This window comes from Montipora foliosa, chromosome 9, assembly GCF_036669935.1.
Source record: "Montipora foliosa isolate CH-2021 chromosome 9, ASM3666993v2, whole genome shotgun sequence".
NCBI lineage: Eukaryota > Metazoa > Cnidaria > Anthozoa > Scleractinia > Acroporidae > Montipora > Montipora foliosa.
The window spans coordinates 29,757,771-29,772,770 of record NC_090877.1 but is presented as its reverse complement, the minus strand read 5'-3'; the positions used below and the strand labels follow the sequence as shown (position 1 = coordinate 29,772,770).

Genomic DNA, 15,000 nt, shown 5'->3' with positions numbered 1-15,000 from the left:
GAAAATATTTTTAAAAATTATCACTGTAGGATTCATTTATTATTATCGAGTACGAGCGCATTGAACAAACGAGCAAAGAACGCGAAAACAATTAGTATTGTCGAGTTAATTAAGTGGCATGATTAGCAACAGTTAGCCAAAACCTCAGGACGTTGTGAAGGACTACAAAAAGACATAAATGCAAATTAAACAGAAAGCTTTTTAAGTTTCTTTAGTGAATGATTTAAATGCAAAAGAGAACCCAAGTTGCTTAAAAAGGACGCAATAAGGCAAAAAATGACATAGTTGTCCTGGTATGTATTTTACGAGGATTTCAGTGTCTTACCCTGTTCCAGTTGATGAGATCTTCAGTTGAACAACTTTCATCCCCTAAACGTTGCCACAGCATGGCTTCTTTTTATGCGCTTCGAAAAGGAGCTAAAAGGAAGTACAAACAGAAACACGAGTAAAACACGAAAATGTTCACAGGAAGCGTTTGTAGAAATAGTAAGTCTAAGAACAAAAAGGTCAAGGCCGCTGAATGACAGGATGTTACATCCTTTCCATTTCCATATACATGTATTTTTTTTTTATAATTGGCCTTCGCACAGCAAAAGCACTGGCGTGGGACACTGAAAGTGATGTCTAAATGAAGAATTTATTCATTTGGACATCACTTTCAGTGATGCCTAAAGGATGTCCTCGCATGCTTTACCGCGGAGGACAGCCTTCTAGTCTAACCCATTAACTCCTCATCTCTAAAACAGTGAAATTGCCACAGGTTCGTTATCTTTTCTGAAATTAGTTGGTGCTGACACAATTTGTAAAAGTTGGAATAAATTTATCTTAATACAATAATGGCGACACTGCCCGAGGAAAGCACAGCTAATCTTTGCAAATAACATTAGAGTTAGCCTGTCTTTACAATTTTTAATGCAATTAGTAGGAAAGAAATTAAACCAAAAGTACCCCAGCCGTGTACCACATGATACCCAGAAAGAAAATACGAAGAAATATTTGATGGAAGTTATCATGATAAATTCCAACGAGCAATTGGGGAATAGAGGAATTAAAACACACGCCAGAGGCAAAGATAATGTTTTTCTTGTCTTTTTTTTTTACAAAGTTTTGATGAGCTGATACAACCAGGAAGTAAATCTGAGAGATAATTATGGGAAACTTGAATTTGGAACAGACAAACATCAAAACTGTGAAGATCAGTGAGTGACAAACACGTCTCGCACATTGGCTCCCGACTTCCGTACAACTTTTGTTCGTTGTTTAGCTTTCTTAGAAGCAGGAAGCTTTGGATACATTAGATGCCAAAATTATATTTTTACGGGAACAGATACAATGAGGTTACCACTAATCATACCAAGAAGTTCTTTCATTCTTTGATGTGAAAAAATGCAAAGCTCCTTTGACGAGATACTATTAAATTAATGACCCTTGCTATAATTCGTGAATGTCTTTTTAAGATGTCTTAAAATAATATTAATGATCATCTGTATTAATTCTAATTCTAATTCACTTTATTCGCCACTCACAAAAAATGCAGCTGAGAACAGGACACAGAAAAGTATTACGGCAACAAGTATGGAATATTCTGCATGGCATTTGACCAAGCGTCTCACATAAAACGTCATTCCGAAGTAAACCTCGCTTGGCCATCCGTACCCATGACTCTTTTTCTGTGACAAAAATGTATATAACAGAAGAGTTTGACAGGAGGTTTATTTGTGATTCCTTCGGTAAGAAGCCTTTTAGTGTTTCTCAAAGCGAAGCAAAACGGTACTATTAAAGGTGCGTAACGCGAGATCCATGGGGGGTTGATGCTTCCAGCTATGTTGGTGGAGTTATCGTAATGATAGAGTGTGAGCAGTCCCTCTTTTCCGACTCTTTCTCTTGTGAGCGAAGCTCGAGCGAGCAGAAATCAGCGAGTTCGCTCGCTCGCGCTTCGCGCTCGCTGCGACAAGATCATTGATCTAATGAAGGAGGGACTGCTCGCAATGTTCCTTGCCTTACCTAATGAGGGAGTGCTTCTTGTTGGACGGACTAGTTAAAAGTAGTTAAATGTATTAAGTGTTTATGTAATTAGTTAACTAATTGACTTCTGCATGAAATTTCCCGCAACCTACCCCTAATTTCCTGGTGTTTTTGTGAAACCACAGATACAAGATCAGGTTTCAAGACATCGTTTATTTTAAGTTGGACAAATGAAGTGCCAAAATATTAAGAAATATCAACAAAAAGAACTCAACTTGATCTGTAAAACTGATAAGAAACAAGAAATCATAGTTTGTTTTTCTTTGCCGCGCGACAAAAGGCAACAAAATTAATTACGCAAAAATGAGTTAAGACTTCTGTGGACAAAACGAAACCGAATACAACAGAAGTTCCACTCTTTTACTATAAAAGATAACATTTGATGAAACACCGAAAAATAACGGTGAAAGGCACATGTAAAAACCAATTTAAAAACAACTTAGAAATCAGATAATTTCTTCGCCGCGCGAAGAAATAATACAGCGCAGCGAAAGAAAGATGAAAGTTGTACAACAAAAAGACGACAAAAACAAGTCAATTATTTTGAGATTAATCGTATATCAAATGTGGTAATTTAGCTCCCACTTAGTTCTTTTCTCAGAGTTCTGTAGTAGCTGAATACGACTCAAAAAAATGTAATTGAACAAAGCGAATAACCTAAACAAATAAACCACGAGGGTCGCCGTAAGTTAAATATTGCGAACTGGAGTAGCAGCTTCAAATGCTCAACCAGTTCTCCGGCAAGAGATGAGGCGGCACCAGTGTTGGTTGGTCATCCACACTGGACGCAATATAAGCGCCTGAATTCCTCCACCTGTAAGAGGAAAAGCAGGTCGCATTCCCGGTTAAGAAGACCCAATACGTGTTTAGAACGAAATAGGATATTCCTGGCGCCCTGTTGTCGGTAAAAAATACTACGCATCTTTCTGCCATAAGTGACCCCAGGTCTCGACAGAGATAACAATGGAATAAAGTTCTAAGATAGTGATGTTAAATGATTTCTACTTGTCAGGCCATGAGCCGAAAAACCAGTGCTTTCCGAAAACCGCTCCGAAACCCAAGAGCCCGGCTGCATCAGTATAAAGCTGCTATGTTTTCGAAGTTAGCCAACGATCAGAGCGAAAAAACCATTTGCCATTGTATTGGTGTAGAAAGGATAACCAATGGTGTAGAACGGCTAACCAATGACCCGGAAGATAACGGTGAAAGGCACATGTAAAAACTAATTCCAAGACAAGAAATCAGATAATTTCTTCGCCGCGCGAAGAAATAATACAGCGCAGCGAAGGAAAGACGAAAGTTGTACATCAAAAAGACGACAAAAACAAGCCAATTATTTTGAGATAAATCGTATTTCAAATGCATTAAGTTAGCTCCCACTGGCCCGATTTATACTAGAGATGGATCATCCGTCTAGGACGAGCTTGGGCAAAGAACGGTAGGTCGTCTGATAATTCGTCTGTGTATAAATACGGGCAAGCAGACGAGACGAGACGAGCTATCGCGATAGTCCGTCTTGTGAGACGAATCATCGTGGATAACTCGTCAAGACGGATGACTCGTTCCTGTGTATAAATGCGGGAAGAGGACGAACTATCCACGAAAACTAGAACTCCTTACAAGAAGCCCGCGACTGTTTTCAATAAACTATAAACACGGTATAAACATGGGACGAGTCACACAACACACCGATAGTTCGTCTCATAGTCCTTCACGTATTTATACCAGACGGATGATCCTTCTCGACGGATGATCCGTCTCCAGTATAAATTGGGCACTACTGTGGTTGTTATGGCAAAAATTCACATGCATTTTCTTTCATATAAAAAAATCGATTTTTATGGAAAACTATATTTTTGTCATCGTGCGTTTTTATCCCAATAAAATGCAGTTTTTGCCATGAAATCACAGTAATCCATCATAAAAATGGAAATCGCCAGATTAGATGGCTATCATAAATGGAAATTGATTTTTTGATATTTAGGACGGTGCCAGCGCAATTTTTCTATATGGTGGAATCTTTTATAATAGTTATATTATAAAGTATCCTAAGGAAAGAATAAATATATCTTCTCCAATCTAATGGATACCAATATTTAATAAAAAGTAAAGAGTTAGTTTGTTAACATTTTCCAGTTTTTTGTTCATTGATCTTTGCTAATGCTTCTTCTTTTGAACATCTTACATACCTTGCTTCTGTGTGATACCGTTCCGTTCCTGTGTTTAGTAACGCCTCCGATATGGCAACGAGTAATGCCGCAACGTAATATGTTGAACTATTCCGGCTTCGACTTTTCTTCGTTCTGATGGGATGGACACTTGTAGCAGTCAGCATGTGCTACCGAGCCATTGCTCAGTGGAAAACTTAAGGTGACGGTCACTGTGCTATGTGTGTTGAAAATGAATGCAAAGAGACATTTGCTCGTTGATCCGCCAAGTTCACAGGTCCACTCGTATCATTAGCAAAAGAGCACTCCGTGAGATTGCCGTGGACAGTGACAACTGTGTTCACCTAAAACAAACTAGTGCTCTTTTTAGTTTGTTATTATTATTTCATCATTCTCTTGGTCATATTCAATACCTATAAGGTATACTTGTAACACATTTAAAACCCATAAGTGCTGCACGGTGTTTACAAAGTTGAGAAATATCCAGATGTTTTCAGTATCAGTAGTTGAACAGTAAAGCATTCCTTTACGATCAGAATCAAACACGAATTCATTATTTTCTAGCTAAATGGTTATCCTCTGGTACCAGAAACCCATAAGGGTTGAAACGTGTAACGCGTGTTCACAGCTTCCGAATATTCAGTGCGAACTGATTGGTTGAATGTTTCAGTGCTAAGTACCATATTTGGAAACCTCTCGCTTTTGTTGTTCCAAATATGGTACTTAGCAAATTGAATATTCAGAAGCTTGTCTCCCAGCACACAAGGGGCCGTTACACGTTTCAACCCTTATGGGTTTCTGCTGGTACTTCATAGGCTTTTGACAGTCTCGTAAAAAGTTTAAAGGAGCCGTAAACACCGTTTGGCAATTATTTCCACCTGGCTCGTTTGAATCTATACAATGCAACTAAATACAGCATGTTTCATGATCCGTTCCAGACTTTCGTGAAAGGATGTGTTTACTTATCGTTAAGTGAGGCATTCGTAGCTGTTTACATAGTTGAGGACCCTTCAGATATTTGAAAATGACCTGATGCAGCCAGCCAATGGATAATGCATTCTTTTTAGATAAAAATCAAACACGAATTCAGTCATTATTTCCCAACAAAATCAGAAAGCAACTGATCGCAAGAGAACTCCCATTTTGTAGGTTCTCCTTTGATTATGGTGCAGTGCCCATCGTTACCATCTATAATGAAGATAACCCGGGTTCGGCATAAACGTTTACATAAAAGTAATCCTTCCTTGTACTTGTACGTGTTCATTGCCGTCAGTTTAACATCTTCAGTTCCCATGACCTTCTCCCGTCTGACCTTGTAGCTCAGTCGGTAGAGCAGCGGTGATCTAGCCCGAAGGTCGTGGGTTCAATTCCCTTTCCCACCCCGGTCAGAGTTTTTCTCTGTCCTTGTGTGGGCCATTTCCATCAGTAGGGCTGACTCTCACATGAGGTAGAAACGTAGCACTTCACATTACACTCTAATCAGTTAATTCTACTTACTACATACACATCCAACATCATGAGAAGCGCAGTGTAAGTCCGATGTAAGAAGAACAGACTTCTCTTTTTTCTTTTCTTCAGCGCTAAATTAATCCTACACCACTGTATTTTTGCAGGCCCGAGTTTAGGCTCACTGTAGCTTCTTGTTTTAGAGAGTTTTTGTTAAAACCGATGACGTAGGTATCCTGTGGTATCTCACTCCACAAAGGAATGCTTCCCTGCGATCACGTGCAGCAACAGATCAGTTGCAAACAACCAAATTTGGAACGTCCTTGGGCTAAAGTTCCAAACGGAATGGTTGCGGTCTAGGCTCAGTCTCCAGCGAGGATCGCGGGCGCACCGAGACACTCACGGCTGGAGACTGAGCCTAGTTGCGGTCTGGATATGTCTGCAAAATTCCTCAAGAGGGGAGGGGGGAGGGTTTCACTCGCTAGCCCAATGACCGCTGCTTCATATAAGACTATCATTTACGTGGCCACCATTGATTTGATTTCAAAATGGCAGTCTGGTTGCAGAAAATGCGAAAAGTTGATGAAAACTGGACACGTTGTTTTGTCAATATATGGCCATGATTTGGGATAAATATCTAACTTACCTTATTCTCGGTGGAATTGTGCTGTCATTTTCAGGATATGCGTGGTTTATCGGCAAGTAAGCTCAAATTTTTTTACACGGTATTGGGGTAATGCAAGCTGTTTTGTCAACGAGAAGCCAAAGTACTGCTCCACGCAGTGTTTGATGTGTAGTTTCCATTTTAAAACCTCACGGCATGTATATCCTTGATTCACGAGATGAATTATCGCCTTGACAGAAGACCATGGATTCGGGTGAAGTCAATTTTTGTCCTCAAATGTTCGATTCTGGTGTATCGCATGCGAAATAAACTTCAAGAACTTCAAGAACAAAACCAACATAACAATACATAATCAAAAATTGGTAATCGGATGAACAATGGTTCTTTTGTCTTGCGCCATTTTAGTCCGGTATCTAAAAGTCTGCCTCATGTATGCACAGTGTACGTGAGTAGTATAGAGTGGTGCTGACTACTCTAGTAACTACTCTAGTGACTCGAGTATGACAGGTTTTTTATGTTTAAGGCGAATGGCTGACCCCCCGGTAGGGTGAGTGCAATGGCCGCCAAACATAACGATTAATCCGTCAAACACAACGGTTCACCTCAAATGGGGGTATACCAACACACTGACTTCACCCAGGAATCGAACCTTGCCCCTACTAACAATGAACAAAAGACAAACAGACAAACGAAAAATTGCATCTAGGAGATGCCTCGTCTGACTTCGAGTATGACAGGTATGATAAACTCCCTGGGTTGGGATAGCTTTGAGAAAAGGAGAAATGTACAATGTAGACTCTGTAACCATGATATATAACACTGTGAACAACCTCCCTTTCCCAAATACTGTTGTGCCATCCTATTCTAACACCCAAGCAAACCATCCTTACGAATTAATTTGTTTCAAATTCGGATGCTTATAAATATTTCTTCTTTCCTAGGGTAATCCCTCCATGGAATAGCATGCCTACTTCTGCTGTTCTTGCAAATTCAGTGCTCTCTTTATTTATTTACTGTATTTATTTATTTATTTATTTATTTACAGATTCAGTATGCAATACTAGGTGGACAGAACAATAGGACGTAAAGTCCCCCACAAGGTTAAGCCACCCAACCCACCCCTGGTGAAAATATGTACCTAACCATCGCCATAAGCCATTCATTTAAAAAAATACAGCAGTACTTGTTACAATTAGAGTAGTGGGAAAACATCGATTAACATGAACACAAAGTTAGGGGTCTTATACTACGATATTTTGAGCATGCAATCTTATATGCTCTTATGTCGTCCTGATCAAAGACTTACCTTAACCTTTAGCTTACTTTTAAAAGTACTAAGAATGGTAATGCCCTTGATGTTATTGGGTAAAGCATTCCAGGTATTGACTATACGTATGAAATAAGTATCTCTAAAACTAGACATTTCAAATACATGCTATAAATCAAATGTAGAATTCTTACTTCCAAATTATTAATTATCGCTCTCATACTCCTGCCTGTAGTTTAACCATTTTGGAACATTAATCATCATTATTATACATTGGTGTCACCAGCTCGATTTTGATTGCCTATAAGCATGCAGCTAATTCTTGCTTGCTCTGTTTCTCTTACGTCATACCTACAAACAATAGATTTTATATATGTAGAATTAACATCATACCTACAGACAATAGTTTTATGCATGCAGAAGTGACGTCACCTAACACACTAACCAGCAGTTTGATCAGTTTTGTCATGGCGGAGCTCAGCTCAGGAATATGCATAATAAAACAATTATTGAATTCGGTTTTCGCATGTTAGCGATAATTATCAAGGACTCAGTTTGTGTTATCCGCCTCAGCCTTCGGCTTCAGCAGATAACACAAACTTTGGCCTTGATAATTATCGCTAACATGCTCAACCTCATCCAGTAATTGTTAATTGTATGAAATGAAATGAATGCAGGGATATTAATAGGGGCTGTAACCCGTAACACCTGTTACGGCTGAGCTGACTTGATGTTGTGGGTGAAGATGTTCATTGTTGCAAGTACAAGGCGAAATTAATAAAAAAAATTACCTGCACAAAAGTCGCGCCGTCTTGTTTCGTACAATATTTACTGTATGTCTAGGTTGTAAAATCGATTCGTAAACTTTAAATCCTTGTGAATCCACCGAGTTATTAAAGGCCATTTACAAACACCCACCACTGTGAAAGCAGAGATGGTCCTGGCGACAAGGTTGTGCAGGGCTTCTATCATTTGTGAGAGACAATTTTTACTCTTACTAATGAAGTGGATTTGCCAAATGAAGAAGTTGAAGATCTCAAAGACGAGATTTTTACGCAGCAACAAATTAAGTCTTCAAGAGGCTGCTTTGAGGGCTCTGACTGTGAGGATGAAGATGACTAAAACTAAAACTTTGTAGTAGATTTTCATCTGAGGTTTTTTCCAAACAAGTCATTGAAAACAAACTGTGATTACCAGATTGCAGAAGTGCTGTGAAACAAAACTATGTTCTACTTTGTTGTAATGTTGATTAGTCACACATTCAGGAAGAAATCATGTGGTCCTAACTGGGAAAAGGTTTTACACCATTCCAAGAATTATGTAATTCCTTTTGAATGAATGAATTTCTTTCAACTCACTCACTCACTCATGCCTTTTACGCCTAAGTGGCATGTAGGGCAGTAACATGCTCCCTCCACATCTGCTAGTCCCTTGCCGTAAGCTTGATGCCTTCCCAGGTCTTCCCCATCTCCTTGATTTCTGTCTGTCGCCAGGTGATCTTGGGACGGCCCCTCTTGCGCTTCACTTCTGGTGTCCAATGTAAAGCGGTTTTCGCAACGGAAGCTTCTTGACGGGTAACATGGCCAATCCACCTCCAGCGTGTCTTCACCAGGATGATAGCCTTTGGTTCAGTTCATTTCTTTCAAATGACGTGAATATTATTGGTAAACTATTGTGTTCGGAAGATAACTGAAGAATTAAAAAAAACACCCCAGGTTTTTTCGGAAATTAATATTAACTTTATTCATTTAATCTTTGTGAAGTGAGGTGTATGAAACTGATGAAAGTTAGTTAATATGAAAAGTGAGGCTTGTTATCACTGAATAGATCCAGGAAAAAGCACTTGCAGGGGTCTCTTTTTCAAAAATGTTCTGGCTGACCATGTCTTCAGACCACATAAAGAAATGCTACGGGTGACACCTTTAATGAAACAGCTGCCTAAAAACTGAGAGAGCTGAGTAAATCTCACACTCATAGCTGGACAATAATATTTATAATAAACAACTGTCACTTTAAAGACACCTGAAAAATTCAGGTGGCTGCAATGGGATTTGAACCCTTGGCTTCTGGCATCATAGAGGTTACCTGAATTTTTCAGATGTCTGTAAAGTGACAATAAGCAGTTATTGCTTTTACTATTGTCCAGCTAAGTGCAAGAATCACTCAGTTCTCTCACACAATTAATTTTATTGTTTTGTTTGGTTATTCTACTTGTCTGATCTGCTTCTGTGGTCAATGAAATTACATGATTTCTTTGTTTCTAATTTTGCAATGAACTTTTTGTTGTTTTTCAGTGGAGATGGTCAGATTGCTAAACTTTCAAGACCCCAGCTTCTCTTCTCAACTACTGATAAAGTGGCTGAAATTTCAGATGGTTCCATGGAGAGGTTAACAGCTCTGTTGCAGAAGAATGAGATCAGTGCAGTTTTTCTTTATGCACCTTGGTGTGGCCAGTCGCTGGTCATGGCACACGAGCTTAAGAGAGCAGTTAAATTGCTGTACAAGGAGGTATTGAGGCTGATGTTATCTAGTCTATCAAGCATTCAGTTTTAATTTAAGGACATTGCGTACTAATTCAAAGGTGTTTTTGTGCGGTTTATGAATATGCGGGAAAAGCAGATCTTAACAAGTGTTAATTACTGAAATCCAAAAAGAAAATTGGGGTTAACCATGCATTTTTCAAAGATAATTTAAAATCAACAATATTTTGTAGAAAGCTTTAAAATACAAAGCATTGTATGGTCTTCTTTTCCAAATTGAAGGTTAATTGTTTCTGGAAAATGAATGGTTACCACCAATTATCTTTTTGGATACCAAGAGCGCTTGCTAAGTTCATGCTTCTCCGCATTGTTCTAAACTGTACAAAAATATCCCTGTGTTAGTGAGCATCACCCATAGGAAACCCGTGTGTCTTGAGATGTGCAGAACGTATGCGCCATAACAATAGTAGGCACCGTCCTTAACTGCAGTGGATATTTTTAATCAGGCCAAAAGAGGAGGTGTTACATATATTTTTCTCTGTCTCTGAATTGTTTTTGTCTTTTTCCTAAGTCTTTGTGGCTGAGTGCACTTGCCAGTACATATATTTTGAAAGAAGTCATTCATTTTAAGAATACCCCTCCATGCAAGCGAATAGCTTAAGCTAATCTAGGCAGGCAGCGAGTAGGACTGTTTACAGAGTAAATCTAAGTGTGAGTATTACATACTGTAAGCAGAGATAAAATAAATATTTGTGCACATTGAATACTTGGTATTAAAGACTAATAATAAATAAATAAATAAACAAAATAAGTAAATTAATAAATAAAATAGAATAGAAATTGCGGTTAGATAAATCTACTTTTAGCAATTATTTTGAAATCTGATGATTAGTGAATGTATGCCAACATACTGTAATCATCCTCTAATCTTGAAAAAGATTTTAATAGTTGGTTAAATCTTTAGTATTTTATATAACAATTGCCTGCTAAAGAAAATCTTGTATTGTAATTATGTATCTCATTTGAGCAATCAAAAAGGTTAATATTACTTGGGCTGACTTATTGAAAACATCATGCATGAATATTGAAATAGATTTAAAATAAAGCATATTTACTGGAATAGTATGCGACATATAAGGTGCAAAATATATGAGGCGGAGGGCATGCTTTTGTAAGACCAAAATTTGATTAATATAAGATTGTGTAGCTTGGGCCCACACCAGAATGCCATAGGATAGAATGATAAGGGAATATCAAAAATCGATAAATTGTTAGCAGTCACTTGTATAGGTACATAATATCTTAGTCTGGCAATAATGCCAATCGTTTTTCTTATCTTTGAAGTAATGTGCCCAATATGATATTTCCAGCTGAGACTTGATCAATTACAATGTAGTACACCTAAATATTTGAGATACGACTTTTGTTCTAAAGGCAAAAAACGTTTTGGAATCATTATCAAATGTTTGAAGGTTTACTTGATAGCCAATTTTCTTCTGATGAGGATAAAAGATAATAAAAATTCGACTTCTTAACATTCAACGTTAACTTGTTAGCTGTTATATTAGCCATTCATAGACTGTTCATAGACTGTTGGGGGAAATTCAAGTAAGGGTGACACTGGATTGACCAGCTTGGCATTAGACCCCTGCCACAGAAAATGGAGGCAATCATGGAGGCCAACAGTGCGACCAATGTTACAGAACTGAAGTCATATCTTAGGTTTCTCAAATACGTTGCCAAATTTCTCCCCAATCTGGCCACCATTCTGCACCCTCTACGTGACCTTTTGCAAAAGGACAGGCCGTTGGAAGTGGACTGAGGCATGTGAGAGTGCTTTTGTGAGGAGTAAGCAGCAGTTGCAAGATTCGTCTTTGTTGGTTCATTATGACCTTAAGAAACCACTTCGCTTGGCCTGTGATGCATCACCCTATGGAGCAGGGGCAGTGATCTCTCATGTGATGGAGGATGGTACAGAAAAGCCCATTGCCTTTGCTTCTCAGTCAGGGTAATTATTCACAAATTGAAAAAGAGGCGCTTTCTATCTTGTTCGGAGTAAAGAAGTTTCATTCATACCTTTATGGCTGCAAGTTTACGTTGATCATGGATCACCAGCCATTGGTCTCAATTTTTGGTCCCAAGACAGGTGTACCCCCGTTGTCAGTAGCACGAATGCAAAGGTGGTCCTTGATTTTTGCACCTTACCAGTACATGAGATTGAATATCGCAAGTCTGCCGAACATGCAAATGCAGATGCCTTGTCGAGACTTGTCTCTACTTCTGCTGACGACAGGCTGGATGTGGATGAGTATTTGATTAGTTATGTAAATGAGTTGCATGTTACTGCCTAAGACAAGCCTGTGTGCAACAAGGAAAGATCCAGTTTTAGCTCGCATGTACAATTTCACATTACATGGATGGCCTTCAGTAGTTGCAGATCCCGTGTTACAGCCATATTTTTCACGCAAGTATGAACTTTCAGTTGACCAAGGTTGCGTGTTGTGGGGTTTACGCGTTGTTAGCCCTGAAGTATATCGTGTTCGACTGTTGGATGACTTGCATCAAGAACATCGTGGAATCTGTCGGATGAAGTCTCTGGCAAGGGGTTATTTTTGGCGGCCCATGCTGGATTCGGCTATCGGAGAGCGTGTTAGTGCGTGTCATGTTTGTGCAGTGATGCAGTGATGAGGATAAAAGATAATAACAATTCGACTTCTTAACATTCAACGTTAACTTGGTAGCTGTTATATTAGCCATTCATAGACTTTATGTAATTCAAAGTTAACAACGCGCTCCAGGGTTCAAAGATTTTTATCAGCATGTAATAAATTTGTGTTGTCAGCAAACAAGTAGAAAGCTAATTTATCAGATGAGCAGTGGACATCGTCGACATATAAGAGAAACAGTACATGTATATATCCTTTGATCAAAGTTAGATTGGATTTCATTAACTATATCAATAAGTGCCTGTTCCATTGATCGTCTCTCTCAGAAACCGTACTGTGAATGGTAAAGAATATTATGTTCCTCCAGAAAAGACTTCCTTTGATGGTAGATACGGGTAAGTTTTTCAATGATTCTGTTAAAAACAGAAAGAAGCAGGATGGGTCTGTAGTTATTTGGATCAGTCACATCTTCATTTTTATAGACTGGTATGACTTTAGCATTGTTTTAATCTAGACGGAAAAACTCCACTTGTAATTGAATCATTTATAATTTTGCGCAAGGGCCTCGATATAGTTTTGCTTGTGCATTTCAACATTCGAGTTGGACAAGAGAAGAAGCCGTATGTCTTGTTGTGATGCATCAAAAGATTTCTAATGCAACTTCAGAAGGAGTTACTGGTTAAAAGGCAAAAGTTCCTAAAGTGCTTAGTTCGGGCAAATAATTGGAGAAATGTTTATGCGACAGTGGGATCTCAGAAACCAGCTTAGGACCTACTGATGCAAAGTGGTTGTTAAGTATGTTAGGTAACTCAGAGGTGTGATGCAATAGCGCCCTATTTCCAGGGCGCTTTAAAGCTGTTATTGAATTAGACTGTTCTTAGCAAATACTTGAAAAAAAAATCGGGGGTTACCATGCTCGTTTGAGAGAAAAGGAGCAGTGTTTTCGCTATCGGGCTTAGTTCGAGGGAAATCTCTTACATTTTGTACGTGCACGTGCTCATGTGTGCGCGCTAATGAGGCGAAAATCGTGCGCAGTAGCAATGCGCAATGCAATGATACTAAGGAATTACCTTAAATACTTAAAATTGACAAACAAACAAAAAAACAAAACAAGAAAAACCTGAAATGTGATGCTCGCAGCATACTTTATGTTGAGGATGTTTGGCAGTCAGATACTGCTGATGATGAAATGTGTGGTCTTGGGTTGTACACTCTCGCTTCTACAGATCAGCGTAGATCGGGTTATCAGGTCCAGCTGTTGTTGGAGGGCAAACCAGTCAGAATGGAAGTTGATACTGGATCCGCTGTGTCTATTATTTCTGAAACGGTTTTCAAAAAATTATTTCAGCATCTGCCATTGAAGCCAACACATTTTTATTTGAAAAGATACTCTGGTGAGCAGTTAACCCTGTTGGGGAAAATTCAAGTAAGGGTGACACTGGATTGACCAGCTTGGCATTAGACCCCTGCCACAGAAAATGGAGGCAATCATGGAGGCCAACAGTGCGACCAATGTTTCAGAACTGAAGTCATATCTTGGGTTTCTCAAATATGTTGCCAAATTTCTCCCCAATCTGGCCACCATTCTGCACCCTCTACGTGACCTTTTGCAAAAGGACAGGCCGTTGGAAGTGGACTGAGGCATGTGAGAGTGCTTTTGTGAGGAGTAAGCAGCAGTTGCAAGATTCGTCTTTGTTGGTTCATTATGACCTTAAGAAACCACTTCGCTTGGCCTGTGATGCATCACCCTATGGAGCAGGGGCAGTGATCTCTCATGTGATGGAGGATGGTACAGAAAAGCCCATTGCCTTTGCCTCTCAGTCAGGGTAATTATTCACAAATTGAAAAAGAGGCGCTTTCTATCTTGTTCGGAGTAAAGAAGTTTCATTCATACCTTTATGGCCGCAAGTTTACGTTGATCATGGATCACCAGCCATTGGTCTCAATTTTTGGTCCCAAGACAGGTGTACCCCCGTTGTCAGTAGCACGAATGCAAAGGTGGTCCTTGATTTTTGCACCTTACCAGTACATGAGATTGAATATCGCAAGTCTGTCGAACATGCAAATGCAGATGCCTTGTCGAGACTTGTCTCTACTTCTGCTGACGACAGGCTGGATGTGGATGAGTATTTGATTAGTTATGTAAATGAGTTGCATGTTACTGCCTAAGACAAGCCCGTGTGCAACAAGGAAAGATCCAGTTTTAGCTCGTGTGTACAATTTCACATTACATGGATGGCCTTCAGTAGTTGCAGATCCCGTGTTACAGCCATATTTTTCACGCAAGCATGAACTTTCAGTTGACCAAGGTTGCGTGTTGTGG

The 15,000-nt window shown here is 39.2% G+C and overlaps 2 protein-coding genes across 3 annotated transcripts in view; one reads left to right on the top strand and one right to left on the bottom strand.

Annotated features, from left to right (window-relative positions):
• The window catches only part of LOC137971692 (hatching enzyme 1.2-like), a 16,388-nt gene extending 16,044 nt beyond the window's left edge, over positions 1-344 (bottom strand). The window contains exon 1 of the mRNA XM_068818471.1: positions 326-344. The gene's annotated coding sequence lies outside the window, so the exon portion shown is untranslated. The remainder of the gene's footprint in view (positions 1-325) is intronic.
• Positions 345-6,159: 5,815 nt separating this feature from the next.
• Positions 6,160-15,000, top strand: part of LOC137972069 (thioredoxin domain-containing protein 11-like) — a 40,021-nt gene continuing 31,180 nt past the window's right edge. The window contains exons 1-2 of one of the 2 annotated variants that reach the window (XM_068818884.1): positions 6,160-6,341; positions 9,826-10,039. In XM_068818884.1, the coding sequence (XP_068674985.1) occupies positions 6,253-6,341; positions 9,826-10,039 (303 nt within the window). In that variant the 5' untranslated portion in view covers positions 6,160-6,252. The remainder of the gene's footprint in view (positions 6,342-9,825; positions 10,040-15,000) is intronic. The other variant, XM_068818885.1, reaches the window with a different exon arrangement.